This window comes from Nematostella vectensis, chromosome 9 (genome assembly GCF_932526225.1).
Source record: "Nematostella vectensis chromosome 9, jaNemVect1.1, whole genome shotgun sequence".
Classification (NCBI taxonomy): Eukaryota; Metazoa; Cnidaria; class Anthozoa; order Actiniaria; family Edwardsiidae; genus Nematostella; species Nematostella vectensis.
In genome coordinates, this window is record NC_064042.1 from 10,539,303 (window position 1) to 10,565,033 (window position 25,731).

Sequence of the window (25,731 nt, forward strand, 5' to 3'; positions counted from 1 at the left end):
TTTGTTTTATTGCGCAAGAGGAATTTAAGAAATCATGCTATTTTGATGAACAAAGAAAAAAAAACCATCTGACGGGAGCCCTGTGGTAAGTTGGTCAGCGGTCACACATTTCAAGATGGCGGCCGATGTTGCTGTTGTTGTAAACGCGCTTCTAAACGAGGATTCCACGCCCGAGAAATACATCAGCACCGTGCTAGACTGTTTAGAGGAGAAAAAAAGCCTCCAGGACAGTGTAAGTGTTGAAATATGCGCTAGATATTGGTGATGTGCTTGTTGTTTCACGCCGCAATATTTTTGTTTGCGCACACGTGCGAGACTTTTCGAAAGTCTTTTTTTATCTTCGTTGAAATTCCGAGTATTCTCTTTTTTTCACATTTTCTCTGTTTTTTTTTTTATGCAGAGGACAACGTCTGAATGGATAGGCAAGGTCAATGGCTATCTTAATTCCAAGAAAGAGAGGTATTTGCTAGAGGCTGGATTAGGGAGGGGGGGGGGGGGGGTGGTGGTGGTAGAAAATCCTGTCCCTCTCGGGATACCTGAATACCTAAAAATGGAATTGCAAGATGTATTCTAAAAGCTGTTATGATTTGTTAAAAATCCCCTGTGCCAATTGTTCTAATAATAATTATGATAACTCAGTGTCATTAAAACAATTGTTCCTGGGTAATAAAGGAAGGTTTTGTACCAAGCCCCAAAAAGCATTGAGTTAGATTGTTCTCTCCCTATCACTGAGGGTTTTCTCAAGATTCTTCTGTTTTCCACCTCACCCATTAAAAAGCACCCACCGATTGCAAGACTGCATTGTCTTTGCCACTTGTGACAATTGGAGTTATGCTTGTACCAACTTCCCAGATTCAGCGATTGAGTAATGCTTATCGTTGACATATTACAACATGTTTGTTCTCACAGATCTCTTGGGCTGTGTATGCTAGAGGCAACTATTGAGCAATGTGATACAGATGCCTTCACTGCCAATTGCTGTACTTGGGTCCGGGCTCTACTACAAATAATACAGGTAAGAGTTACAGCAATATGGACAGTAAGAAAAGAATTGTTCTGGCCCTCTTTTGGCCTATTCAATAATTAAATTTAACTTTTTACTTTGAAGTCCTCACCAGAGTCTAGAACCACTATTCATTGTGCTATCCAGCTACTAGAGAATATTCTACAATATGCAGTTCAGGTAAATCACCATAGTTTTAGTAGTTTGTGCTCTTAACAAAATTTGGGCTGCATTCTGCAATCAAAGGCTCTGTGAGCAAACTCGTGAATGCAAATGTATTTTCCTAGTTGTTTTCTTGTGGGCATAAAAGATATACAGGATAGTGAACAAAGCTTGAACACATCCAAGATGCTGAGAGTACATAAGAATGTCCTTATACCTTTTTCCTTTTCAATGTCATGAAACACCAAGAACATTTATTATTATTAAAAGTAAAAAAAACATAAAATAATATTAGTGCCCTTAGTGGGAATCAAACTCAGGTTGCTGAGGTCGCAGACAAGTTTCCGCACCGCTAGACTAACGTGGTATTACTGAGTTGACTTGTAACTTAAATTAGCTTTATTACTATTTTTATTGTATGGATCGAAAAGCTTTTTGCTAGCACGTCAAATTTCAGCATATTTTTCGGAAACTAAATGACATACCCGCAATAATTGAACATGCTACTGTCAAACAATGTGTTTTATGCAATAACGATTTTCCGCCATTCTAGAATGTTAACTAACATTCAAGAAAGGCGGAAAATCGTTATTCAAATGAATAAGCGGGGGCCATGTTTTTGTACGAGTTTTGTTTGATATTTAGTTAAATGATTGGGAAGAATTTTGTAAAATTTATTTGTGGAAACCTATTCTCTTCTATTTTGTCCTTCGAACAGATGCTTTTTTCTAATAACCCTGCAAACAGAGACTCTTAACCACCTGTTTCTCGGACTTAAAAATCACAGTTTTGGCTAGTCGCTCTTTCAGCACAAATTCAAACAAACAACGCGCAGACCAAGAGACATATACTGTACTACTACTACTACTATATATGGATGGCCATTACAAAAAAAATGGGTGGGCGGGTGTCACCTAATATTCTGTTTTTTCCCTGATTTTTTTAAACTTATGTAACAAGATCCCTTATTCATCACTTATTCTTTTTAGTTCTCAGAGCTTTCCCGCACCCTGGCCACCTCTATCCTTCCATCCATACTTGGGGCGCTGCTATCGTTACCTGATCAGCTTGATTCTCTGTCTGGTCTATCGGCATGTATGAGACACATGCCTGGCCCCGCAGGTGCTGTCAAGGTACTGTATTGTGTAGAAAGAGGGTGATGTCTATCAGGAATCACTGCCAGTATCATTGTTGTCATCATTTCATCAATGCTACCATCACAATCATCACTACTGTAACCATCATCATCATCATCTTTACAACAATTATCCATTCCTTGTTTTATCACTTCTGTCTGCTGTCTCCTTATGAACAATTTTGTGAAAAAAGCTCTATTAAGACAACTCAACACACATTCTTGGTTTAAATGTAAAAAGGACACCAAATGCCATATGATGTAAAGACAAGCATGATATACACTTTTATTATATGGATAGTAGTGATTAACCGGTTATTTTTCTTTACCCTACTGTATATACAAAAAAAAATTTTGACTGCTATATATTTCTTTTGCCATGTCAGGTAAATCAGTAATTTTTATCCTTGTTTTAGGTTCAAATTGAAGATTTGGTTGTCTCTTGCTTTGAGCATTCTAATGAAAATATACGAAAGGTAGGATGGCACAAGATATATATCTAACTATTCTCTTTTGCAAAAATATTATGTCTCCAGTGCAGGCTTATTGTTTAACTTGTTCTATGGGCATATCTAACTGTTTAGTTACTGTATGTTTCCCTACTTGAATCATGAAAATACCCAAGTTTCTTAACCAGAAGAAAGGATAGATATACTACACACTAGTTATTATCTTATCATCTTTTTTGGTTGTTTTACATCAAATAGGTGGTGCAAAACAATACAATAAAATATACAATTTACAATACTGTATATTTTTTTTTGTACCACAAGATGAAATAACAAAACACTACTGAATACTTTAATACAAATCCGGGTACTGGCTGTCTAGAAATAACTAAAGAGCTTATCTAGCTAGACAGCCAAAATATTACAATCTTTTACTCTAGAATTTTATTCAAAATAAAATCTACACATCTCTTTGTTGGTTTCTTATACAAAAAGCTCTGTTTTAAGAAAAATATCCAAGCCTAACATTTGCGTAACAAAGAATGCTTAAATATAGACGATTTTATTCACTCATCGTGTACTCTGTATTTATTTTCTTACTAAAATATAGGCATTGCCTAAAGGCAGAGCCAGCACATTCCAAATATTTTTCATAGTTTTTTTGTACAATAATAATAATATAATGTATAGCCTTCACACAATAGTGTCAGGACTAATCTTATTCAATGGCAAGGAACAATAACAATGATTATACAGTTCAGATACAAGGGAAGTATAGTGATGCCTCTGCAATCACCTCTGGGACTGTGCTAAGCTCACAAGAAAAGCAATAAAAGTACGATAGACTACATCTTAATTTGTTATTGTCCCCTTGAATATCTATCATAGACTTATTTTAAGACAACCATTTAATTTTATGGCCCTTAAAAACATCAAACACTATAGTAATCTGTTAAAAATGTGGCTGCCTTACAGGGGTGGTTTAATAATAACTCAAACTGCTTAGAGTTGTTTTCAAAATCCTGTGCAACAAAATGTAATTGTTAAAGTGTAATAGTCAAGCCAGAACAAAAGAAAACAAGCAGTGTATTAGTACATCTGGCTGTCTATCTATTGATTGTATTCATGTGTGTATATATGCACATGTACATATAAAGAAGTGGGTAATTTATTTGTAACAAATTCCATCTACAATTGTGCCCTTTGCACGCTTGCAGTATTACAGTATGATATTTGGCGTTATCTCTAACAGGACGCTATGAACAACGCTACTAACAAGACGTGCTTCTAAACAAGGATTTTTTTCTTATTCGGAACTTCCAACGGAATCAGAATGCTAAACCTACAAAGGCTAAAACTACGCTTCGCATGTCTTACATCTAACGAGACGCGCTTCTAAAACAAGGGTTTTTTTGTTACTAATCCGATACAAATGGATACAAATTGCATATGACAGAATGTCTTAGTGATGTTGTCTTAGCATTTCACAACGGAAAGTTTTTTTTCTGTTCAGATTAGAAAGGAAATAAATGGTGATCCTAGACATCCCTACCCCTATAACTAAGCGAAATATACTGGTTCCGGCGGTTCCTATTTTTAGTAATGCTGCTCTATCCAATACTTTATCAAGAGCTATTAGGTTTGACATTGCTGAAAAACAGATAACTGATAACTGTCAGTGAATTTTATGTACCACCAAGTTCACTCTGGTATCAAGAGCCTTTCTTATTCATTCTTTCCCAGAGCAGTCAGACTATGGAACGCCTAACCTAGCTCTCTGCCAGCCTTCAAGGCAGCAGCTACAAAAGCTTTATCCTCTATAAGGGTACCACCACACCAAGGCAGCAGCTTTAATTTATTTATATTTCTATAAATTCATTTGTTTGACTATTCATTATTATTTATTTATCATTTGTGTCTATTTTTAATTTTTAAGGACCTTTCAGGATTAGTGCAAACTAGTTGTTAAGGTGAAAGAAACTAATAACACCAAACTAATAAACATATTTTCCCCTCAGAAGAAATAATTTACAAAACAAACCTAAATTGTTCTTACCAAACAAAACTCAAAGCTGAGAAAATATGACATACATTCTTTTACTCTTTTTGTCTTTTGGTCTGGCTTAGATTCTATAGTAAGTTATAGAATAAGATTGACACAAGAAATTGTCATTTGGACAGAAATAACAAAAGCGGTTTTGTTTGAACAATTCACATTTTAGAGATTTATTTTTGGGTACACCATGATTATAAAACAGTAACTCTACAAAATGTATAGTTCGGTAAAGGAAAACTACAGACTAAACTGAACATCAACATCAATCAGAACAATAGTCTACTAACTACGATCCGAAGCGATAAAATTGTTCAATAAGTTTACGATTTGAAAACGTACCGTTTCATTTGTTTCAAGTCAGCGAGATACCAACATTAACCCATTGACTCCTGGCTTTTTTGGAGCTGAATTTACAAAAAACAGACTGAAAACAGATACCTCCCCCCCTATTCTGAGTTTTATACAGCCCGTCAAAGTCAAACACAGCTGCACCTAGTCAGCGGTATCCAAGCTTTCCAACAGTGCTTTGCGGTCCCCACTTTTAATCCCTCGTCGATGTGCTGAAGCCAGCACAAGTTGATGGTTGCTTGTATTTTTCATCAAAAATACAGCTATGAGCATATTAGGAGAGTGTCTCAGGACATCATGAAGTCTTTTGGGGCATAATTGAGTGCTTTGCTTATGGATATTTGCAAGCAAAGGTGGATTCATGATGATTTTTTCTTGTTTGGCTTTGCCCGGATGAGAAAATAATTTTCTAATGAATCACCACAGCTCTCCTAAATGGTGTCTTTTCTGAAACCAAATTGATTCCAAAATTGTTTACACTGTTATTCTGGGTCTGTATGACCTGGAATTGATTTGTTTGGCTTCGGGGTGAAAAGACTTATAAAAAACCATCTGACTTTGGGGAGAGGAGTGTTGACTGGCCCTCCCCTCGTGAATTTTCCCCTGGATCTCCCATAATGCTTTGCAATACGTAAAGATATTTTCGTGGTTGTACAATCCTTCAAGGAATGAACATTGTGTTTTGAGGCCAAGGAAATGTACCTGGAGGATCAGAATAAAGGTATCTATTTGTGTCTTGAGCTGTGTTTGCTGATTTCTCTCCCTTGTGTGGCATTTTGAGCGTTTTATTGAGAGGGGTGATTCTGCTTTTCTCTCCTTGTTCGATTTGAGATTTGTCAAAGAACCTGTGCTATTATTTGGCTTAAGAGTAGATGCCAACACCTTGGTTGGATGCATATCTGCAAGACCATTTATCCCTTAGACTGATGCCTGAGTATCTTCATCTTGTTGTGTTTATTTTGAATTTATGAATTTTTTGGGTTGTGGGTACTTCCCAAAGCCGGTACAGGCCGGTTCAGGGGTCAATGTGTTAATAATCATACTTTTGTGGTTTTATTGTCTTCGACTTCCTTCATCTTTAGAACATGGATCCTTTCTTATATTTTAGGCTTTTTGTAAAGACTTTTTTGAAGACTTTCTTTCATCTCTACTTTGTTGTGAATCTGTAGTGTAAACCATCTTCCCCTATGTGATAACCAGTTTGTTGGAAGCCAAATTCGACAGCGGACTCAGAGAAAATTGTAGATTCATTGATTAAAGCGGTCCAGGACTCCAATAGGGTTTTCTCAAATGATTTTCCCAATTTTTAGATGTTTGGAAGTTTGTGTTTTATTGAGTGAAGGCAACCGTGTCAGCAAAGCGTGGTTACATAGACTGCGCGGGCAGGCAGGCGAGGCAGAACCACATGGCTCCCGCGTGATGACCAAAAAAACTCAGTCGCATAGTTATCTAGGGTTATATACCATTTTTCGATACCTATGGGGCTCCGCGCGGGGCCTATGGTATAGCCTCGCTGGCTCCGTTATGATGTATTATTTCATTATATGTGTAGCTCATGTGATGTTGTATGTTTGCAGGCATCAAGTGAGTGCTTTGCGTTACTTGCTTCCCTCAGTTCTGGCGGTGGAGGTCAAAACAAGCAACAAATAAACTGGGAACTGCAATGGAGAAGGCTGCTATTATCTCTCAAACAGTCCTTAGAGATGCTCTATGAAGACACAAGTGAACACAGTAGTTCTGGTAAGACACCAAAGTTTCAGCACCAATAGAATAAGGGGATAAAGGTTTAACCTTACATCATTTTAATTTTAGTTAGTAGATTTATATATCTTAGATCACTGCTGTTTTTATCAGAGTCCCGAGTACAGTTGGGGGAGCTGCTGTCACTGAAAGATGTGCCAGATGAAGAGCCTTCTAGGACCATGACCCTAGCTACAAGATGTGCTGCAATGCTAGATGCCCTGACAGCCATGACAAGGTATTTCGTTGTAGCATAGTTGTTTCGTGTTTTCTGTACATTGTAGGATCCTTAAAAACCATGACTTGTTAATAGAAAAGGACAATTTGTTTTAACTTCAGGACTGGTATTTCAAGGTTTGCTGTGATCCCATTAGAGCAAACATTGCAATTGGTAGAACGAGTCTCATCAATCACAGAGCCAGTTTTGGTGAGTATCTTGACATTATTTGGTCTGGTTTTCCTCTGACATTGTCAATCAATCATACTTATATGATTGTAATTGTTGACTGCTTAGACGGATAAGTCCAGTGCATGTTGTATTCATGACAATATTTATAATTGTTTTTTTTTTCTTGTCATTATGTGTCCACCACAGAAGCAAAGTGGCTCACTAACCGTAGTATTGCTGAGGACTGTTTTACCTTTGGTTCACATCCCTGCAATTGATCTGCTCTCTGCATTGATACAGAGGTCAGTACTTGGTGGGGGGGGGGGGGGGGGGGGAGAGCTGGATATGTGCATGAGTAGGAATGAGGGTTCCTGGATAGGTACAGCTTGTGCACTAGGAAGTTGTGGATTTCCTGGATAAGTGCGTAAGGGGGAATTAAGACATTTCAATTCAGTAAATTTCTTGTCTTTAGAAACTTTGATATTTTTTTAGGCTTGGAGCTCAATATTTTACTCTGTAGTGAAGTGTAAGGATGGTGTAATACTGCTGTTTTAAGTAAGGATATTTAAATGATGACATAATTAATATAAGCAGAGGGCTGATATGTATGGAACTCATTTCTTTTCAACTTTCAACTATGTGTGACACACTAAGAAACTGTTTTCATCTAGGTGTGGCAGTCTTCTTCTACCCTTCACAAGTGAAATTGGAAATCTTTTGACCAGAGCGCTTGGCTGGACGGGAAATGCTACCAATAACAATCATGAACAAGCAATACCATACAGGTATGTCAATGAAACACCAATATGATGAGCAAAACAGACTATACATGTACATTATTTGTTTTACATGTTTTACATGATATACATGTAAGCTGAAATGTTGAAAATGTTCCATGTTTTATAATCTACTGCATGCATTGGGACTTCTGCTGATTTGAACTCTTCTATCACGAGAGATACATTGTATGTGGCAGCCTTCGTTTCCAAAAGAATAGCATTTTGATACTGTACTTTGTTGTCATTGATCCTCAATTATTACCAACAATAGCATTCAAGCCTATCTGTTTTCGATTGTAATGAGATAAAAGGAGATGTGAGACATTGTTTTTATATGTCTATCAACAGCAAGCTACGATGTGCAGTGTATGAATGCATAATTAACTGGAGTCACTTGAATTGCTCATTATCACAACAAATGTTCTCTAAACTGGTGGCAAGCATTCTCTCTGATATAACTCCCCAAGTATCTCAAACAAAGGTTTGTATCACTTTGCTTTCATTATGGATATTGTCTATATTACCCTTAGTACATAGGCAACCCATCCGAACCCCCGAAATGTAAGGATGGCCATGAGATATACTCATGCTGAATTATTTGTTTGAGTTGTTCTTATAAGCACCCTGTTTTTCGCCCCCTTTTCTGCTAAAGAAAATGTAATCAAGTGCTTAGAATTTAGCTACTTTTCCTACAATAGTACTAGCCCGTGGTATTTTCAGTTAAAATGTAGGAACCGCAAAACCATATATGAGAAATTGTGAGAAGAAGAAAAACAAGAAAATTGTAAAAACCAAGGATAGTAAAAGAAACATGCAGCAATCCAATCTGCCAAATCCCAGTGTCCCCAGATAGACTATAATACCATGGATCACATGACTACTGTATTTCACCAATTTATTTTATTCAGATAACTAAAACCTTATGTCTCACAGCTCATCGCCCCTGTTGACCAAGGAAGATCCAAGAAGGTGAACATTAATTTTTTTCTACTTCACCTACTTCATCTACTTCACTTTGTCTGATACTTTCTTTTCTTCAACATTTTAGTCCCACAAGCCTGCTCTCATCCTCGAAAACCCAGGACGTCAAGGTCACTGGCATGAGAACGAGGTGGAACAAGGACAGCACAGGGGGAGGGGGTAGGGGGTGGAAGAGAAGAAAAAGGAGCGAAAAGGCGTCTTCTCTGTCCTTTCTATTCTCTCCCCCCCCCCCCCCCCCCCCTCTGCTTCTTCGTTCTCGCACCTCGTTACGCTGACCTCGATGCCCTGGGTAACAAGTATTGGCTCCTCTTAGTGTTATTTTATAAATTGGCAACTTTAAACTATATTTGTATCTAACCCCTTTCTAAATTATTTTTCTTTGTTTTGATTCAGGCAAAGAAGAGAAAGCTTCAAGAAGATGTAGAGGAACTTGCTACCCGTGAGATATATTTATCTGTTTTTTTGTTGCTTATTGAGAGAGTATCAGAAGTTTATGCAACTTTCTGCCAAAAATCGCCTATACATTATTATTTCAATTATCAATTTGACTTTTTCTCCCATGTTTACAGGCCAAAGAAAGATGAATCCTCTGTGCAACAAATCAGTCTGTAACAAAGCACTGCAAGGTATCAGTGAAAGGCTTTTTTTGGCTATAACAATCATACAGTGAATACATATAAGAGGCGACTGGCATTAACAGATCAAATGGCGCGCTAAGGCTTCTAGCGGCAAAAAAACAAAACAAAAAAAACTTATTTAGCGCTAACGAATAAGCCAGAAAGTTTCTTTGACAGAAAGGGCTTTTTTTAATTAAAGATTTTGTTGTTGTTGTTGTTGTTCTCTTGCGTGAAGGGCACAGTCATTTCTTTGTTAATTTTTGGCTTGAATTTGCCACTCAAAAAGTCATGTAATCATTAAGTGCAAGTGATTGGTTGTCCCTAGGTCCGCACAAGCATAACCCAATAATTTTCAGATTCTTACTGGAATACTGGAATACAAGCACAACAGGAACTGCAATAAAACAAGACTGCTTAACATTTTACAGACTGTGTTTTACAGATTCTTGCATTTGTGCTTGCTTCCTACTGAGAACCAGTCTTCTATATCTTTCCCTGTTTCATGATATGTTTACTTATGCCTAGCCTGCATGTAGGCATTTGATGGTGTTTTTATTGCAAGGCGGGTCCCCTCCCCTTCGTTTCTTGATGCTCCAAATCCAAGATGGCAACTGCGATAGCTCGAGGCTGGTCTTTCGCGATAAAAACACCATCAAACGCCTGCCTTGCAGCACAAACTTACCATTTATATGCAGCCTTGTTGTCTGGCATAAGCTAGCCTGCAATCACAGCCTTACCATCCTAATGTTGTTATTCGCACACCACTGTGAACACGCTAGTTTACAGAAGAACGGATCTCAGATTTTTTTATCATAGAATAAAGGTTAAAAAAAACACTCGTTGCGTTTAGTTTCATGTGTCTTTAGGGAGAACAGTCGAGAAACCCCCTCACATGAAGACAAATGAAACATAACGCAACAAGTGTTTAAACAAGTGTTTATTTCACCTTTATTCTATGATAAAAAAATCTGAGATCCGTTCTCCTGTGAACTAGCACCGGGGTGCGAATAACAACATTAGGATGGTAAGTCTGTGATTGCAGGCTAGCTTATGCCAGACAACAAGGCTGCATATAAATGTTTTCTGTTATACTTACGTTACTTACATGTATCTCGCATAGTTGATTGTATTTTTTTGGTCATTCAACCATTTTATGCAATTTATTTTCCCAAGGGCTTTCTTCCTTGCTGATGGATGGAGTAAAGATGCCAGCAAATATTTTCCAGGTAAAGATGATATAAAATGCCTATTACTGTAGATGTTAAACCGTTCAGGATGAAACCACAGGCACGAAAGCGAGCAGAATTTTCTTAACAATCTGGAATTTCAGCCCAGACTTTCTATGAAGCAGTTTAAATTGATCTTCAAGATGCTTGTGCTCGCAGATTTTCAGGCCGGGCTGAAAATCCTTGCTCGCTTATGTCAGACCGGGCTAAAAAGAACTAAAACCGGGCTGACAACTTGTGCAGTAATTGGATAACTTTTTAATTCAGCCCAGGCTTAAGTTCATCCTGTTATTCGCCCCTTAGCAAGCAAAATGGTACCTGACTGTGATAAATAATTTTATCAATGCGGTAAATTAGCAGATACAATTTTAACTTTTCAAAACTTTATTTTCAACTTTTCAAAACTAGAACTCAAGGATATTATTTGCAATAAATTAACATCGAAAACTAATCCCAAATCGTTTTCCGCTGGTGCGGTTGTGTTTAAGTGCATAGGTACCTTTCTAAAACGTCTTTATATTGCTGTGGGAGACCGCGCCCCCCAGCCTAGTTCCAGGGGTCCTTATCGGGTTCCCTGTGGTTGGGTTTCCTGTGGATGGTAAGAGTTTTGACGTCAAAAGAAAACCATCGGAGCTCGTCCCAGCCCTCAGGCTACCTCACGGTTCATCTCCGAGCACAGGAAACCCGCCAAGAACGCCTGGGACTAGGCTGCGCTCCCCCATTATTCTTCTACATTTCTCTCAGCATCCCTAAGTACTCTAAGTAAGCCTATTGCTGTCTTGATCTGGGCCAAAGTATTTAAAACCTTTAAGGAAAGAGGTTAAATCATCCCTACTTCCGTCGTGCCCAATGTTATCAGGGAGGTCTTGCATGTACCTCCACCATTTTCAGAGCTTAATTTCTCGGCAGAGCCTGATCTGGGGTTGCCAGGGTGCTTACCGTTGGTCGTCAAAAAGGCAAAAAATTAGATTTTCAATGGTACAGTCCACTCGTTCATATACCGTTGGAATTTAAATGAAAAAAAATTGTTCATCGGTTACCATGACAAGCACCTCCGTTTTTATAGATTGAAGTTTTCGGTTAATCTCGCCACAACTAAATGGTTGGTCCATTCCTTTATTTACCTAAAATTTCGCACCCACCACTCAATTAAAATTGGGCGTGTCGGAACTATTAAGGAAGTTTTTTTTTTACCATTTCCCTAAATAGTAATGTGGCTTAGCGATTTCAAACATATTCAGAAGGGGTGGCCACCTTAAACCCTCCCAAAACACTTTAACTCAAGTGTTGCTGTTGAAGCATTCGAATCTAAGAAGTACCTTTGACATCCCGCTCTGTCTGGAGAATTGGCCCTTAGGGTCTTCCATTGGGCCGCCGTAAGGGACGAATTTTTAACGCGAAATGTTGAATCATAATCAGCAAACTCAACTCCATAGAGTTTGAGTTGACCCTTAAGATTTTCTAGGGCTGAAGGGAAAGCTTTATAAAATACTTTCTTGACCTCGTTAAGTGACCCAAGGCCCTGCTCTTCCAGCTTTTTCATTGCTTCGCGGACTTCCGGCTTGTGGGCATGGGAAGCTCGACATGCCATGCGAAATGTAACAAATGGTCCATCCACTGAAAGGACACTTTTTTGTAAAGGGACACCATTTGTTGACTTGCCTTGGATCATCTGGAAAAAAATGTAAATATAACACCTTTTGCGAAACATTAAAAGCAACTTTAGACTCTGTCCCAGCCGTAGTTTGGCGCACCTTAACCGCCACACGGCTGGAACCGAGCCTAAAGAAAATGTACATCCATGTCATGCTAAACAACTCGGTCGTGAAATGTAGCCGTAGAGTCCACTCGGCATCCGATGGTCTTATCTATAATGTATTTGTTTTGCTTCGAGAGAGAAAAAACGAATCGTATCTTCAAGCAAACGTGTTATGCTCTTTAAAAAAATTACTATAGGACACGCTGGAAAAGCTAGAGCTTTTGGAAAATTAATATGTTCATATCCTCGCTAGTGGAAAATAAAAGTTAAATAAAAGTAGTTTCCACGTATCTATAAAAAATAGTGAATATTTATTTATTTACCGTGCTTCAGAAAATACAAACAATCAGGATGGAGGGAAGGCGCATTTTCGGCCTGTGCCTAAAACATTTTTTAAAATTTCCCTTTTATTTTCTGTTGCGCTTGTAGTTATACAATGACTTCTTGTGGCAAACTGAAGAATATCCCACTTATAAAATGCTTTCGAGTTGCATATAAACGAAAATCGTCAATCCCTAAACTTAATCTCCATAGTAATCAGTTCAATCGACTGGTTGCATTTCCAAACCGCGGAAAGGAGGTTTTATAAGCCATACCTAGGCGCATTTAAAAAACTCATACAACTTTTCATTAACTCACCTTATTTTGTACAGATAAGACATTATTCTTTGTCTTGCCTTTGATCAACTAAAAAAAAAAAATGTAGCTTTAAGGCTACGTTCAAACGTCGTACTATCCATGAGCCGAACTCAATGCAAATGAATCACGTCGATTGTTTTATCTTCATTTGCATGAACAACTTTTCACTGTACTTTCCTGTATTATGCTATTAACTCACCTTTTCAAGAATGTACCGGCTGTCCATAAACCATTTGCCAAGGGCAAATGCCCGCTTCATTTCCGGGAGCTCTATCACAGTTGGTGTGTCTCTTGCCGGGATTTCTTCAAGGGCTTGCGACAGTCTGTCGACAAACACATGCAAAGATGCTGCAATCCTTAGCACGAGTTTTGAAGCCTTAGATATATTAGTGGGCGTCTCTTGTACCGTCTCACAGGCAAAGATCGCATTCAGCGCATCTACGAACTTTTGTTCTTCTTGAACAAAATACTGGAACGCCTCCTGGCTTAGCGTGAATACTTTTTCCTGATTGATGTTGTGGCGGCTATAAATATATTGGTAAACGTTCTCGAGACTTTGCATCGTCTCAAACTTCCGTTGCAGGGAAGCCACCGCTCTAATACGATCGGTACAGCTTAGACGTTTGGGAAGAGGACAACAACACAGAATACGGTCAACAAACCCGTTGCCCACGGCTGCCATTTTGGCGTAGAGCTCAAAAAAGCTGCATGGCTGACTGAAGCCGATCATTGCCAGAGCGACACGGGGTAGGCGAAGCCTTTTTGCCGAGTTGCCTTTATTTACAGTCCAAGAACCATTGTCAAATAACTTAATAAATATGTCTTTATCAAGCTCCTTCTTTTTCCCGCTAAGCAACTCCTTTATAAGGATGTGAATTTCATCCTTACAGAGGACTCCCATCCCGTCTGTGTCTTTAAGGTGGTTAAAAAGGCCGGACTTTGAAAAGTCCTCAATAAGAATAGGTGCCTCGCAGCTCTCATCTAAAGCACTTAGTGGCTTATCAATGGCTGCTTTCATTGCTGCCGTCTTTCCCGCGCCTGGCGGGGCCAAAATAACAGTGAAGAGATTAACTGGCTCGTACTCATTTTCTGATAGTTTGATGGTCGTTCTTGGAGCCATTACTCCGGAAATTCCAGTCAATATAGCTGGAAACATTATCTCTTTTACAACACTGTGGGCATTGCTGAACACATCTAGCCAATCTACATGTGATTGAGGCAGAACCTCGTCCCAAGGCAACTGGAGGGAGTGTAACTCCTTCAAGACAGCATTTGCGTGGTCGTCCATCTAAAAGACGAAAATTCTGTTATGATTCTCGGGGACTTATCAAATACCACCCTTCGAAGGAAGGTTTCAACTGTCGCAATTTGTAATAACCGTCGCACTTTGTAATGCCTGTCGCAATATCTAATAAACCCATTGCAATTTGAGATAAAAAAAAGCCAATTTGTAATAAAACACTTTATTACATATTACTATAGGTATTACAAAATGACATCCGCTATTTACATACAACTGCCCCTCCCCCCCCTCCCCCTGGGGGGGCGGTTCTGTTTCTTCAGGATAAATGTTATAGGGATGCACGAGGAAAATTCGAAAAATACCCCTAAAAATACCTGCACGCTAAAAATTGCTTTCCCTAAAAAATACATCAGAACAAAAATTACCACTAAAAAATACTAAAACGCATGTAGGTGTCGAATGACAAATTGTCAATGTGTTTTGTTTAGAAGTTGGAAGTGGTGGCGCTCGCGTAATTAATTTGAATTTCTTTATGAAATTCAACATTTTTTTACCGCGCTGCTATGCACTCAGTTTAAGCGAGATTTGTAAAATTCTTTCAAATTCTGAAGGGGTAAGCTTCACAGATTGCAACCGTTTGCTTTTTAGGCATAGATGACAAGCCGATTGCAAAATTAACGCATTGTTAGGCTTAAGGCATACGTCGAACCGAACATGTACCTAATTCAGTCGAACCTATTGTTTTGGAAATAGCTACATGGAAAGTACAACGTTTGCCGCGAATCAGTTCATAGATTCAATATTGAGTCGCCGAGTCGAATTGAATCGTGTGTGGGGCCTGGCGGCATACTTGAACCGAATAAGATAAATATATTACGTACATAAGAATATAATTGATTCAATCAAACCTTTGCACAAAATTTGTGAAAGCACCCTCTCCCCCACAAAAAATATCCAGATCCCCCCTTAGAGCATGCGCTCTACGTACTTTTCCACAATATGGCAAATTATCGGAAGTCGGAACCTGTCTACTGACAAATCGACAAACGCGTTTAAAGCCACATAACCACCACACAGAGCACTGACAAATCGCCACTGACAAATTATGTCGACCTGTCGACTGACAAATCCGACAAACGCCTTTAAAGGTATATAACCACCGCACAGAGCACTGACAATTCACCAATGATAAATTTTGTCGACATGTCGACTGACAAATCGACAAACCCGTTTCACGGCTGATAACCACCGCAAAGAGCACTGACAAACCGCCACTGACAAATTTTGTCGACCTTTTGACTGACAAATCGACAAACCCGTTTCACGGCTGATAACCACTGCACAGAGCACTGACAAATCAACACTGACAAATTTTTCGACCTGTCGACTGACAAATCGACAACGGCGGTTGTCGGAGTTTGCAACCTTGTCTATTTTATATACAGAAGGCGACGGGAAAATTTCGCAGCGGCTAAAACAGCTTAAAATGGCAAATAATGGCGGGTTTTAGTAGCAGCAACGTCAAGCTACTGTTTTATTTTCAAATCAGCATATTTATTTCAACGAGATTTGTTCGCTCATACAAACTCTGTAATAAACCTACACTCGCCGTGAGCCTGGGCTACCTGTCTTCCATCTGTTCCACTACCAGTATGAAAATCCGACACGTCAGAGTCAGACGTCACCACAGTCAAATAAATTTGCATTTGGCTTGTCATCATTATTTTCCCGTGCGAGATGGATTCCTAGGAATTTCCTAAGATTTCCTAAGTTTGATCTAAAGGTGTTAACAAAATATTATTAAACTTCTTAAAAATTCCAAGGATTTCCTATTATAAGCAGTAGACCAGAAAATCAGTATAATTGGGATTAGGAAATCTTAGGAATTCTTAAGAAGAAGATTTGAAGCATTCTAAAATACTTAGGAACTCGTAGGAAATTCTTAGGAAATCCTAAACGAACATTTTTATCACAAGAACAAACCTCAGCATTTTGTAAGCTATACTATAACAATAAGAAACGTAATCAAAGACAGGCATTAGACTCGAATACGAGTTTTATGAGGTGTACTTTTTTTCAGAATTAGTACTGCATTGAAAAGAAAGATACGAAGGGTGATAATTGTTTTAAAATCTTAGATCTGATTTAGAAATAATATATATTGTTTCTAATAGAAATGCTTCTTGAGATTATAAGAAAAGAAGTCCCGCTTTGAAGAAAGGAGACCGTAAAATGAAAATGTACCGGGCGTCCTTTGCTTTAGTGGCCGAGAGGGGCTTGGGCCCAAGGCGCAAAACCATAACGGTGGAACGAACGCCATTATCATAACCTCCAAACGGATAGCCGTTTACTCCCGTCCTTTCTACGCGAAATTCACCTATTTTAAGGACTTGATGAGCAGAACATGGATTGCAGTGAAAGGTTAGTGTGCAATGGGCTTTATAATGTAATAGGATAAATAATAAATGTGATTTCTGCGACCAACTTTAGCATAGAATCATCGTATGTGAGCGGACTTTTCGAACTAGATGTGTTTTGTGATTCTTTTCTTCTTAACACTTCTACCTTCTTATGTGTTTCTCTTAATATCTTTGCAGGACATTATGATAGAGATAGCAAAATGTGCCCGAGTTGAAAAGCCAAGATTTTGCATAAACAGACAAGAGTCTTGTTTATGTGAGTTCTAATATATGTTTGTATTTACAATTAACCTGCAAGAAAATGTGATGCACCTAAACTTTGAATAAAAAGGAATGTTTTCATTTTATGTGGTTTAGTGTTTATCATTTCCTCTGAAATTCTATATTGCAATCCTAGGAAAATCCTAGGAATTCTTAGGCTTTACAAGCAATTTTCTTCCTAGGAATTCCTAAGAAAATCTTAAGAATTTCCTAGGAAAATCTTAGGAAACTCTTGTTTGTTTTGTCCCAATTCACCGTGAAATTTCACACCTCATTCCTAGGTTTTTCTTAGGAATTCCTTGGAATAAAATCCTAGGATATTCCTAGGTTATCCTAGGATTTTCCTAGGCCACCTCGCACGGGTGCAATCGGCTTGTCATCATTATTTTGCAATCGGCTTGTTATCTATGCCTAAAAAACACACGGCTGCAATCTGTGAAGCTTAACCCTTTAGGATTTGAAAGAATTTTACAAATCGCGCTTAAACTGAATGCAAAGCAGCGCGGTAAAAAATGATTAAATTTCATAACGAAATTAAAATCAATTACGAGTGTGCCACATAATAATCTAGAAAACGTTGGGTCGTAGCGCCTCTTTCTGCGAACCCCTAGAAAATACCATTTCTAATTGAAAGGCCTATTTTCTCTCAGATTACGATTGAGTCCTGAAATCGAAATCACCTAAAACTGTATGTTTCTTTTTTGTGCGTAGTTATAATTACAAACCGCTTTACCGTTCGATAATGGGGCTCCGGTTTCAGGAGTATAAAATTTGCCAAAACTACAGTCTATTTAAGCATCATTATAACGCTGTGTTCCTACAGTAATAAGGCTATGTTTTGCAAATGTAGTAGAGCAACTTATTAAAGTATTTAAAATTTAACAGGGAAATTTCGCTCTGTGCGGCTCGATCGGGTTCACACTAGGCCTTCCATATAAAAATTGGCGGGAACAAAATGTTAGGATTGTTTACGTTAAAATACGAGAGTTTTACAAACTTTGACAAGCAAGATGTAAAAATATATATCTTACCTCGCGAATAGCGAAATCCGGTGGTTATTATGAGGGACAATGTCGCTAAAAATTCGTTTTGTTCACTGCAACTACACAAGCTTGTGTACTTGATTTGAATAACGGCGGGAAAGACATAAGGCAGATTCATTACCAGGCTCTTGCCGTCCAGGACTAAACAAGGACTATCACATTAACTATTACTATAAAATCAGGGTCTTTAACAACAAAAAGCTTTGAACCTTCTCGGACTGAGAAACATTTAGATGGATAAAATTTGGTTAATCTTTGCATACACTGCCCCGAACTGTCGATGCGACTGTAACAGTGTCACAAACGAGTGTTAGCCTTGTCCCCTTTCTATTGGCTGAGGGGCTTATTCGTTAATGACGTCACTTCTGACACGAAGCCTGGCAAAACACTCGAAAGCGGCAAACCGACTAGCCTGCGTGCATCCGGTTTCAAAAAGAATTTTGAAACCGGTTCACTGCTAGCAGAGGCCTCTTTCCTTTGTATTTTTCAAGGCCAGCGAAATACAAAGAAAAGAGGCCTCTGCTAGCAGGGAATGAAACCGGATACACGCAGGCTAAAAATTGACTTGTCTATGGGCTTATATATTGGAGCAAAGTTGAGTCGTCTCCAGGGAGAGGAAGGGGGGGGGGGGGGGGGGGGTTTGTTCAGGGTAAAAGTGATAGGGAAGAACACTTTCTTGTCCTTTCTTGCCCAATTTACTAAGTACTTAGAAATACTCTTTCCCAAAAACTAAATAGGCATTTCCCAAACTTTACAGATTTAATAGCTCAAAAAAAAAACCCACAGCATTGTAGCAAAATACATTTATGACTGCTTTTTAATTAGACAATCTTACTTATAATATTAGAGAATAATGGCCTTTGTACATCTTTGTTAACGGCGCTCTAATAAATCTATCTGTCTGATGCCCGTCGGGAAATTCGAAAAATACCCCTAAAATACCTGCACGACCCAAAATTGTCCTAAAAAGTACCCTATTTCTAAGAGAAAAGCCAATTTTTTCTCGAATACCCCCTAAAAAATACCTAAGGTCCGATTTTTACCCCTAAAAAATACGACGAGAATCCCTATCAGGTCGACATGGGAAGAAACCCTCCCGGGCGTCTATGGCTTATAAGGGAAACTATTATCCGAGCGTTTCAGCATGAGATCAGTCGAGTACGACACGAATTCACACGTCTCACTACTACTTTCCCGCCATCTACACTCACCATGACAATCACTTTATTACAAAGTGGGGCGCATGCACCCTTTTCTGACCTTTGACCTCACTCGTGTCACGTGACAAAAAACACCTAAACCTACCCGTTGTTGACCTTTGAATCTCTTGTCTCGTCCATACTTCTGCCCCTTTTGTTACTAGCTGCTACTGGTATTCCCGTTTTCGCGCTCTCCTTTATACACAATTCCGGGGTTGGTGAACCCCTACCCCATACTCTCTTCTCTTCCCCTCCCGCCCTTTTTTCCCGCCATCTCAACTCACTAAATCGCAAAGCAAATCGTTTGGCAGCTAGGTAGATTAAGGCAAGGGCTTTACCGTACAATGCAGCAGAAAATCGAAAATAATCAATAAAATATTCATGGTTGCATGTATTGTCTTCAAAATTGTAGCGATTATTTGATTCTTAATCCTTAATCTGGAGATTCGAAAAAAAGTTTTCTATGAAAGATGATACCTTGAAATACTACACTATAAAAACAGATATGGAGGGCCCATCGAATTTCGAGAAAGTCCAGTAAGAAGATGCATAAAATAAGCATTCCAATATTTATATATGATAACTAAGGGATCATATGAGCTAGAATCTGCTAGATCGCTACGGACAAGAGTTTAGGTCGCATTAAATAAAATTACTACAAAAAATACGTCTTCGAATTCAATTATCTGACCGGCCTTTAAGACTTGTTTTACAACAGGTCGTACTCATCCACCTATATTCTACAAGATATACACGAATTCTTGAAGTTGAGACTGCTTTTATTCTAATAAGTCTTGATTTTGAACTGGACTACGTGCATTTCCAAGTCCAACTATCCGTGCTGAAAACGTCCGCAGCCATTTTGTTCATACGCCGCCAAAGGAACTGGGCACTACAGATGAGTGTTTCTATAGGAAGGATCAGCGAATGGGAACTGAGGAACTCATTTACAAGGCTAGGGTACCAAGTAAAACATGGCGGACGAAGGAAAGGGAAATATCACAGAAGCCGGCGATGTAGGCTGTTTCCCATCGAGAATAAGTGTGTATTTTATGCCAATTAGCTGAAACATTAATCATTTGTTATTATATGTATTGTTTGTTTCCAATTTGATTAAATTCAATTTAATATAGGGTACGAATTTTTATCTACCTGTGTGTTATTTTGATGAATGACGCAGCGTAATTATGCTTGTCTTAGAAGCAAATAAGTTTCTCCTAAGCTTTAGAATTGGGCAACGTCTAATATTTAACCCAATATGCGTAATTCAACTCCTATAATATCCGAAACGTGACAGATTTTATCAGCCGCAATAAAAACAAGCTCAAATTTAGGCGGGATTTTCGAAACGATTTATTGAGTTTACGGTCAAATCAAGTATTTCTCCTCAAATATACTATACTGTGTAGTAATGGCGGGGACTTTTGGTTGTGGATTTGCACGAGTTGCGGTAAAACAGAGCTACCAGAAAGAAAAGGGGAAGCTCGAGAAAAAAATAGAGCAGCGTTGGCTAAGTTATCTGCACAAATTTGGCGGGGAGTTCCAACGTGTATTCCATGTCGACTTCACCACGTTCAGAAAGAGATCGCAGGCGCTAAATAACTCCATACGAAGAATAACACCATCTGCACGGGCAAGGTACATTGAGCACTTTTCTTCGTTTAAATGGCAATCCCTGACAGAGAAAGAAAAAAAGAAGCACACTCTCCGTGATTGCAATGGATGCCCGACACACCATTACCCAATGCATTCCCTGCTGGCTTCCATTCCAAATAATGTAAAAAACCAATTATAAACACTAAACCAGCCTTGGCTTTAATCAAGGAAGCGAAAAAGCAAGGAAAGGGAAAGAACAATCCGAGAGCAAGCGCCAAAGCTGCAAAATCGATCGCTAAGAATATATGTGCTAGCATCTCCGGTCCTTTTGAAAAACTGACTGGAATGACCTTTGCCGAGGCTCAAACCAAAGTCCCAAGTCTAGGCCTGCAACTAAAAAAATCTCGAAATCAGCTCAAACAAGAAAGGCGGCAGAGGGCGCTTACGGAAAAGATACACATGCAAACACTGATGGCAAAGCAAGATTGCGATGTTCTCCTGGCCACGAGGCAGTCGTATTCTCAACGGGAAAAACAACGACTTGCTCTCTACTTCGAGACAAAAAGCGAGGCGGCGTCTCGTGTACTAAAGAGGAGGCACCTCGAAAACAACGGGAAATGTAAAAAAAAAGCGACATTCACCACCACCATGTGAAGTTGACTTTGACAAAGAAGGACTTCTTGGGGAAGTTAATGACATGGCAGACAATACACAGGTTTGTTTATTTATTTTTTACCAAATACATGTAACGTCAAACATTTTTTCCCCTTCTATCTCATCTATATTTTTCTTCATCCTTTTCCCTCATTTATAATATATATATATATATATATATATATATATATATTGAATCATTACATTTATTTCACAGATCAACTTCTCTGACCTAGCAAGAAGGTACGGCATCTCCACTGAAACAAAACTGGGCAACATGGTTGTCAAGGAGTTCCTTGAGAGTGAAGGGGTAGACCTAAAGAGATTCCAGACCTACCACCGAGCCAACGCACCCCGGATACGGAGAAAACTCCAGAGGATGTATGGTGGGGAGGTGACTGTCCCGGTTCCAAGGACAAATGAGAAGATAAAAGAAACATTGCAGGTAAAACAACTCCTAACATAGTATCTTAATCCACTTTATTCATTTGCTAATGAGTAAAAAATATAGATAAAAAATAAGGCCCTTTCTTATTTTCTAAACATAATATTTTTGTTTCTATAGGCTAAAATAGAAAGCGGGGAGTATGTTCTCGGGGAACTGGTAGTTCCAAGAACATACAAAAAGCTTCTGCTGCAGCCAGATCCAGCATTTTTTTATACAAGCGATGAAATGAAAGAATATGGCCATGGTGATGTTGATGTTATCAGTCTAGTGGAGAAGCCTCATGTTAACATCATTGGGCGATGTGGCTCTTCTGAAGCAGAGAAGCTGTGTTACATAGAAACAAGAGTAGAATGCTTGATGGACATGGGACACAAATGTTCCACTTCAACAGGTAGAGAGGTAAATGACATCATGCGCTTTTTCCATGGTGATGGCCCCGAACAGCAGTTTGAGAGTGGAGAGCAGAAAGGTGGTAATGCTGGCTGCAGTGCTTGCAGTGGTGACACAAGAATGTATTCTAATTTAACATATTGTTTCCGGCGTCCAGAGCTCTCACTTGCAGATCGCAAGGCGAAAGTGCTTGCAAGGCCCTGCAGGAAAAAATTAAAGAAATGCTGGAGTTAAGCCCTTCCATAATTTAAAGATAAAGGAGCTGGAGGTGGAATGCAGGGCCAGGGGCATAGCAGACTTCGGCTGCAGGAAGAGCCTTCAGGACAATCTAAGTCAAGAGCTTGGGGGAATTCAACGTGTACCGGCCTTAATGTTTCCTCACCAAGAGAAAGAGCTAGAAGAAATCAACATAGGTATGGAAAATAACTTTAACATTTCACATAGGATGGAGCTAGAAAAATGATAAAAAGGGGGGTTTGATGTGGAATGGGGGAATTTGTATTGAGTAGCAAGCAAATCAGATCACAATATTTACAATGCTATGCAAATTGACTTTTACATTAACACATAAAGTGGACACCAATGTTCACATCATTATAGCAAATATTGAATAAGATTGAAATTATTTATCTTACACTTTACCTTTGTTTCAGGATTCTACGAAGTTCTTCCAACTGAACCACTACATGATGTCAAGGAACACATCTCAAACATAGTTGAAGAACTGCCACTGCACCTAGAAAAACAAGAAAAACAAGAATTTGAAAGGGTAAAAGCTACTGTCACTGGCACTAAAGACAAGCTAAGAGGCACAGACATGAGGCATCTATGCGCTGTTCTTGGAAAGCAAATGAGAGGTAAGTTACACATTGTACTTAAAGGAAACACAATCAAGATCAAGTTAAAATAATTGCATGTTAGCTAAATTATGACAGCAAACCTGCAAATTTTTTATTAAACATTAATTATTAGAGAGTTGACAATAACAGAAAAAGTAGCGGATAAAGTAAATTTACTCAAAATGGTTTTGTTTTATTTGACAGGTGTCATGTCTGAGAAACCACAAACAGTCTTTGATACTCTAACAGAAGTGTCAAGACTATTGTATAGCCACCCAAGCAAAAGATGTCCAAGAGATATTTTGCGTCTCCACAACCAGAGCTTCCTTCATGCCATGACTTTGAAAGAGGTTATCAAGGAAACAAAGTCCTTGACCGATCGAAAGCTGTATGGGCGCTACTTCCACTCTCTTGTTGTCCATTCCCCAATCCAGTCGAGACTGGTCAGTGGTCGATCTGTAAATACTGAACAGCAGGAGCGTCACTTTAACACCTTCTCTGCAATAGCAAAAAATACCTCGAGCAGACGTCCTGGTGAAATAATCACACCCGGCCTAGTTCGTATGCAGGCTGAACTAAAGCTAGCTGACCAACACAGAAACACCTTGAGTGAACAAGAATCCAAAATCAACAGTATTGCCAAGTCATCATCTGCACTATCCAACTCAATCATTCCAAACAGATATATTCTTCGACACCCTAATGATTATCAGGCTCACCTGGAGCGCATCTCAGATTTTCTTTTGTGTGGAGAGGGTGTATGGTGGAGGCAAGTTGCTAGTGGTGTGGAGTTTTTTGATGGCCCCCAAGAGTTAGGTTCAAGGACAGCTGGTCCACCACTTCATCACTTTAGATCACAGACAATAAAATCAGAAAGAAGTTATCTACAAGAGTGCTGGGACAAGTGGTTGACCAATGATATTCCAATTCCACACTACAAAGTCAAGATATATGATGATGATGGTGATTTAAAAGTGAGCAAGCTCACTGGGTTTTTTAATAATGATGATAAAGAGGAAGAGGAGGAAGACAGAGCAGAGGAGTGTGAAGAAACTGAAGCTCACATAATAAGCATGCAAGAGGAAGTGAATGATGATGAAACTGAAGAGGAGGCAGACATGAAGGGATATGATGAAGACATTGTAGACCTTCAGCCCCAGGATGAAGAAGAAGTAATTGAAGAGAAATTAGATGACCTGCAGACACAGTGCCACATAAACACCGGCTCACATGAGGCAATTCATCAGCCCCCACCTGAACAGCCTGTCCCTCACAACCAGTCTGTTAGTCAAGCTCAATCATCTTTTACTTCAAAATCAACTTTGGCTAATAATGTTCTCAAATGCATCCCAAGTGATTCTCATGCTGTGAGAACTCTGGACAAGGCTAGGACACAATTGAGAGAGCATCCCTTTGATAAGGATATCCAAAGGAAATACGAAACCACACTGGCTAAAATCAAAACAACAGTGCTCTCAGCTCATTCCCAGCTCAAAGAAGAAGTAATGCGCTGGGAAAAAACGTTCTTCCTTCGAAAATGCACTGAACCCACATCAGATGACATTTCTGAAGACCCCAAAATAAGTAAAGTCAAGCAAAAATTATTTCTTTGTCGCAAACTACTAAAGCACTGGAAAATCACTGCTTAAAATTGTGAGCTTACATTTCTGTGACTTTTTGTAAATAATATATCTGTCTGACATAAATCAATGCTTTTATCGCGGCTATGTTTTTATAATTTCACGACAAACAGAACATGTCACGATTAAAGCCTTTAATTTTATTTGAGCTTACTTAATAGTCCTCAGATAAGAATGTAATATAGATTATTTTATCACAAAATTATAGAGTTTAGATGAGCCTTCTATCGGGAAAATGCTACATTTTTAATAAAAATGACGGCTCGTCTCATAAATATAGATTTAGAATTCCCTCACAGCGATAAATTATGTTGTTTGCTCTACATAACTAGTATTGTTATATTTGAGGAGCTTGATAAATGGTACGGATAAAAAGGGAACTTACCTCTTGAACTTTAATTCGGGTCTACACCAGTTCCCCGTCTTTCTTTCCCTAAAGAAGTAGCTTCCGCTTCACAAAAAAGCTTTCATGTACGAATTATGCGAACAACACGGTGACGGGCACACACAGTACCAATGTTCCGCTGACCATGTATAACGATGGCGCACATCTTAGGTATCGTATGACGCAAAGGTCAATCGCTGACAGGAAAGGCGATCAATTTACTTATCCCCCTCTACAGAGAGAGGTGCTTCCTCTACGGGATTTGATTGGTCATTAGAGTATGCCGATCTTCCGATCTTGAGATTGTGATTGGTCGGGTTTATAGGAGGTG

The 25,731-nt window shown here is 38.9% G+C and overlaps 3 protein-coding genes across 4 annotated transcripts in view; 2 read left to right on the top strand and 1 right to left on the bottom strand.

Annotated features, from left to right (window-relative positions):
- Nucleotides 1-79: 79 nt before the first annotated feature.
- Nucleotides 80-25,731, top strand: part of LOC5512702 (proline-, glutamic acid- and leucine-rich protein 1) — a 43,889-nt gene continuing 18,237 nt past the window's right edge. The window contains exons 1-16 of the mRNA XM_048732003.1: nt 80-232; nt 401-459; nt 910-1,015; nt 1,109-1,183; nt 2,155-2,298; nt 2,717-2,776; nt 6,731-6,893; nt 7,008-7,131; nt 7,233-7,320; nt 7,489-7,583; nt 7,953-8,066; nt 8,409-8,541; nt 8,994-9,029; nt 9,435-9,480; nt 9,611-9,667; nt 10,832-10,884. Coding sequence (XP_048587960.1) covers nt 116-232; nt 401-459; nt 910-1,015; nt 1,109-1,183; nt 2,155-2,298; nt 2,717-2,776; nt 6,731-6,893; nt 7,008-7,131; nt 7,233-7,320; nt 7,489-7,583; nt 7,953-8,066; nt 8,409-8,541; nt 8,994-9,029; nt 9,435-9,480; nt 9,611-9,667; nt 10,832-10,884 — 1,470 coding nt within the window. The 5' untranslated portion in view covers nt 80-115. The remainder of the gene's footprint in view (nt 233-400; nt 460-909; nt 1,016-1,108; nt 1,184-2,154; nt 2,299-2,716; nt 2,777-6,730; nt 6,894-7,007; nt 7,132-7,232; nt 7,321-7,488; nt 7,584-7,952; nt 8,067-8,408; nt 8,542-8,993; nt 9,030-9,434; nt 9,481-9,610; nt 9,668-10,831; nt 10,885-25,731) is intronic.
- On the bottom strand, nt 11,251-18,528 carry LOC116618434. Its single transcript, XM_032382066.2, has 4 exons — nt 18,238-18,528; nt 13,482-14,570; nt 13,283-13,330; nt 11,251-12,556 (listed from the first exon to the last, which is right to left on the bottom strand). The coding sequence occupies exons 2-4, from the start codon at nt 14,568-14,570 to the stop codon at nt 12,140-12,142; spliced, it is 1,554 nt and encodes a 517-aa protein (XP_032237957.2). The 5' UTR covers nt 18,238-18,528; the 3' UTR covers nt 11,251-12,139.
- Nucleotides 22,736-25,311, top strand: LOC125572130. Of its 2 annotated transcripts, none has more exons than XM_048732009.1 (2): nt 22,736-22,949; nt 23,580-25,311. In XM_048732009.1, exons 1-2 carry the CDS (start codon nt 22,907-22,909, stop codon nt 25,022-25,024), a joined length of 1,488 nt encoding a protein of 495 aa, XP_048587966.1. In that variant the 5' UTR covers nt 22,736-22,906; the 3' UTR covers nt 25,025-25,311. The 2 variants fall into 2 exon arrangements, with proteins under 2 accessions (XP_048587966.1, XP_048587967.1); XM_048732010.1 differs by lacking the exon at nt 22,736-22,949 and adding an exon at nt 23,273-23,393.